Source organism: Berghia stephanieae, chromosome 1 (genome assembly GCF_034508935.2).
Source record: "Berghia stephanieae isolate SIO BIC M18660-M18661 chromosome 1, UCSD_Bste_1.3, whole genome shotgun sequence".
In the NCBI taxonomy this organism is placed as follows: domain Eukaryota; kingdom Metazoa; phylum Mollusca; class Gastropoda; order Nudibranchia; family Aeolidiidae; genus Berghia; species Berghia stephanieae.
Genome location: NC_088360.1, coordinates 81,164,879 through 81,169,878, shown reverse-complemented (window position 1 = coordinate 81,169,878; position 5,000 = coordinate 81,164,879). Strand labels below are relative to the sequence as shown.

General features: G+C 35.9%; 1 protein-coding gene across 3 annotated transcripts in view; it reads right to left on the bottom strand.

Annotated features, from left to right (window-relative positions):
• Window positions 1-5,000, bottom strand: part of LOC144964650 (solute carrier family 4 member 11-like) — a 67,353-nt gene that overhangs the window by 4,335 nt on the left and 58,018 nt on the right. For all 3 annotated transcript variants that reach the window (XM_078899145.1, XM_078899157.1, XM_078899152.1), the window contains 3 exons: window positions 4,327-4,453; window positions 2,202-2,308; window positions 1,198-1,366 (listed from right to left, as the gene is read on the bottom strand). In XM_078899145.1, coding sequence (XP_078755271.1) covers window positions 1,198-1,366; window positions 2,202-2,308; window positions 4,327-4,453 — 403 coding nt within the window. The remainder of the gene's footprint in view (window positions 1-1,197; window positions 1,367-2,201; window positions 2,309-4,326; window positions 4,454-5,000) is intronic.

The following is a 5,000-nucleotide window of genomic DNA, read 5'->3' as shown; positions in this document are numbered from 1 at the left end:
TGCTTAATGCGCTTCACAATATTTTATTTATTCCCCAGAAGGCTTCACGGAACCATGTTTCCAATATAAACTGTACCATTGCCTAATGTTAGGCGTGCATTTTGTACTCACACTCTCACAATATCCGTCACTACCATATACTCATTCACTCAGAATAGGAATAAATTAAGACACACTTGACCTGTGGTCAAAAGAGAATATTAAAAGAAACTCCTATCTATCTGGCCTATCTTTTCGGTGCGGCTATGTGGTCTTGTGGTATGACACTCGCTTTCGGATCAGAAGGTTCTGGTTTCGAGCCTCGCTCGGCGTATAGTTGAGTCATTGGAAAAGGCTCTTTACTCAGATTCTCTCACCGTACTCAGATGTAAAATGAGTACCTGGTCGTTAACAGCGTTGTCCCTGACCGAAAAATATCGCCTAACTGGCGTAATGTCCCGTTCTATATGTTAAGTGTTGCAGTTGGCTAGGGACCCCTTGTAAAGCTCTTTGAGCACGTTTCGTGGACATTGCGCTATATAAAAGCTAAATTTTTAAAAATCAATTTGTTATTTGTGACCAAAGTGAACATATTTGCAAGTATGATAACCAAACGCAATTATGAGCTTGTTTGAATATTGTTGTAATGGACAATATTTTGCTTTGGGTTGATAATATTTCCATTCCAGCAATGAGCCTAAAACAATCGCCTCAAAAGGGCATTATGTCGGGACGAACCCGATGCTTATAGAATTGAATTATTATCTTAACCTAGAAAGTTTGAGTTAAAACAAATGCCCTCATCGAAGAGAGACCGTGGTTAGTTTCTTAAATTTGAAACAATTTCCTGATCGGGTGAACAGATAACTCAGTTGGTAGAGCACCCGCTTCACACACAAAGGGGACCGAGATTGACCCCGAATAAAGTCGAGAATTTTTGCAGTGATAGGGTATCTGGGTCGGTTATATCTCGCGGAAAGTACTTTTGCGATAGACTAGCGTTCGATCCAAAGGGTAACAAGCAATTGTTATTGTCCATTTCACGTAATCGAAACCGGGCTAAACTCCGACTCCATGAGCCTAAAGGCTCTGTATGACGACTTTTTTTTACTTTTAAGTTTCCAAACTCTAACAATTTTGAATTTAAACTCCATTTTCTTCATCTAAATCATTCAGACATAATCCCGTATTGAGCCACTTGGACACATTTAGTCTTACTTATTGGCCGTGTCGCTGACAAATTCCATGTTGAGGTTGTGATCTAGGAAGATGAGCATGGATAGAGGGATGGCCAGTAGGAAAGAAATGGAAACAGTTATGAATCCTGCTTCGCCCAAATCCAAGAATTGGAAGGGATCGAATTCTTCACTGTACGAAAAGGGGTCCACTGAAGTACGAAAGATTGATATTGGTAATATTGGGGATGATGATGATGATGACAATGATGATGGTGATGATGATGGTGGTGATGATGATTGTGATGATGGTGGTGATGATGATGATGATGATGATGATGATGATGATGATGATGATGATGATGATGATGATGATGATGATAATGACGATGATGATGGTGATGATGGTGGTGGTGATGAAGATGATTACGATGATGATCAGTATTATTATTATTATTATTACTCTTATTATTATTATTATTATTATTATTATTATTATTATTATTATTATTATTATTATTATTATTATTATTATTATTATTATTATTATTATTGTTGTTATTATCATTATCATTATTATTCTATTAAGACGATGCTTATAATTGTGATGATAATGATGATGATGATGATGATGATGATGATGATGATGGTGATGGTGATGACGATGCTGACGATGATGACGATAGTGATAATGATTATTATTTTTATATTATTATTATTGCCATCATTATCATCATTATCATCATCATCATCATCATCATCATCTCATCATCATCATCATCATTATTATTATATATTATTATTATTTATTATTATTTATTATTATTATTATTATTGATTATTATTATTATTATCATTATTTTTGTTGTTATTATCATTATCATCATCATGATCATCATCATGATGATCATGATCATCATCATCATCATGATCATCATCATCATCATCATGATCATCATCATCATCATCATCATCATCATCATCATCATCATCATCATCATCATTGTCATTATCATTATTATAATTATGATAAAACGATATACTGACTTGAAATGGGATGGAAGACCACCAAGGCCACGATTGTCGAGGTTATCACACCAATGGGTGTACCCATGTCAGACAGGAACTCACGAACTGACGCTGTGAATAGTCTCCTGTGGGTGTCAATGGGTAATATACTATGTCAATTTGTGATTTAAGCGATATCAACTCAGCTCACACACACGTACACAACCACACACATATACACACACACACACAAACATGACACATGTACATTAAATAGTCCTTCAGAGCCATTACAGACAATAGCAATTGCATGCTACCTTCTGGATAGGATTCTAGTACTTTGCACCAGATCTAACAGACTCAGCTACCCAATCACTGGTGGGTGGGCAATATAAATTGCTTGCTACTCTTTGGATAGGACGCACGTCCTTTCCGCCAGATCTAACAGATTCAGCTACCCAATCACTGCTCAGTAGACAGGGGGATCAGAAAAAATCTCGACTGCAACCGTGATACATCTCGGTCCCTTTGCTTGTGAAGCGAGTGCTCTACCGGCCATATTGCCCTATCCTCAATGTCGATGTCCCCACAAGCTGTTAGGTACCATATAAACCTCTATACTCCCAGGTCTTTAACAAGGACAATGGAAAAAAAATCTACATTATGACACAAGACAGAAAGTCTAATAGCTAATCCTTGAAGCCCCTGATTTAAGAGCTTTTGACAAGATGAAGTTCATTTTAATCGATCGATATTCATGACCAGAATTTAAAAACTGTAGTCGTCTGAAAGTAGGGCAGAATAAATGGTGATGTGTGGATAGATTCGACACAAAGTTCATGAAAAGATATCCAGGGTCCTGTCGTCGGAGGTCTGGTGTCGTTGACTCGCTGATCTAATCACTGTAACTGATCTCTTCATGGAAACATATGTGCACATATTTACCGATCAAATGACAGAGCTCGTTAAAGAATTATTTAAACACTGTTGCAATGGAGTTTATTCTGTGCCGATTTGAGAGTATTTCCACCACAACAAAGGAATTGTAACAACATGTCTACAATTTTATCTTTGGGCCTCACATGCTTTTATTTCTTGCAAAGTTTGTTAAATCGCTATAAGGCACGTAAGGTTTCAACATTCTTTTGCAATAATATAATTTGTTCCACAAAATATTCCAATGATCAATTCATTAGCATTTTAGCCATTTCATTGAGATTAGCAATGGAATCAAAATGTCTGTTAAAAGGTAAGTGAATAAATAATCAAGCTCTCCCTTTATCCTTTAGGGCCATGGAAGCGAGTTTATCCTAGTTTCTATAGCGTGAACGGACAATAGCAATTATCCTATGGACAGGACGCTAGTCTATTGCAAACTACTTTTCGCCAGATCGAACAGAAGTAGCTGCCCAATCACTGCTGGGTGGACATAGGGTCAGAAAAAAAAAATATCGACTGCACTCCGAATCGTTCTTGGTCCCTTTGCTGTGAGATATTGAGACCCCAATCAATATTTGCAGATTTTCAAAATTATCCTTTAAACGTTGTTTTTTAAAATAAATATGTGACTTGGCAAACTTTACAAGTGATCTCTTCAAATGTTAAAAATACGATTATATTGTCTAAAAACGGTATTATGCGGGGAGAGGAAAGGGGGGGGGGGGGCTTTAGATGCTTTGAGTAAAATTTGTAGTCCCAGGATTGAAAGTTTTCATATTTAAACAGATCAAATATTTGAAGGACGAGTTTTCTGGCCAAATTTTAAGTTAGTTTTCTTTCCAGAGTACGGCAGTTAACTGGTTAAAATTAAGTTGTAAGCATGTATTGTATTAGTCCTTCAGAGCCATTAGATCCATAGAGTCGAAGTTAATCTCTAAGTCTATTGCGTGAAACCGACAATAGCAATTGCTTGCTACCCTTTAGATAGGACGTTAAGCACTTTCCGCCAGATCTAACAGACCCAGATACCCAATCACTGCTAGGTGAACAGGGGGTCAGAAAAACATCTCGACTGCACCCGTGATTGATCTCGGTCCCTTTTATTGTGAAGCGAGTACTCTACCAAATGAGCCATCGGGACCCCCAAGCATCAGTTTTACCCCGATATATAAATACGAGTTTTACGCGAAGGGTGGGTCACAAATAGTAATACACATTATCGTACGAGTGTCGGAGACTGTGGAATATACCAGCTACCACGACCGTCATGAAGATGGTGAAAACATTCAGAACAAAATGACCAGGTTTGCAAAAATTGTTCGGCTCCACTTCGCAATTGTACTGTTCGTGTGCTGAAAAAAAAATATTTTAAAAAGTTTGAAGAAACAGAGTTTTATAAAAAAGCTCTTTAGGTGTTGGCAATGAACAATCCAAGAATAAAATATTATGTCAACTATCATTACATTGGTTTTACATGGTAATCTGATAAGAAATGAAAATGAATTAAATTTCGTTTGATAAAAGTTTTGTTGGTGAACATATCATTGTTTATTACATTTACCTAAATCTATTTGATATGATTTGTCGATGTGATACCATGCTTTCAAATCCATTCTCTTTTAGGAAATGAGTCATGCTAATAGCGCTTCATGATGTTGCAGTCACCATCCCAAGTCAAGGAAAACCGATTTCCAATATCAAATAATAATAATAATAATAATAATAATAATAATAATAATAATAATAATAATAATAATAATAATGATAATAATAATAATAATAATAATAATAATAATAATATAATAATAATAATAATAATAATACTAATAATAATAATAATAATGATAAAGGCATTTATATAGCGCTTTACCCCGTTGTCACAGGCTCTAATCGCTTTAC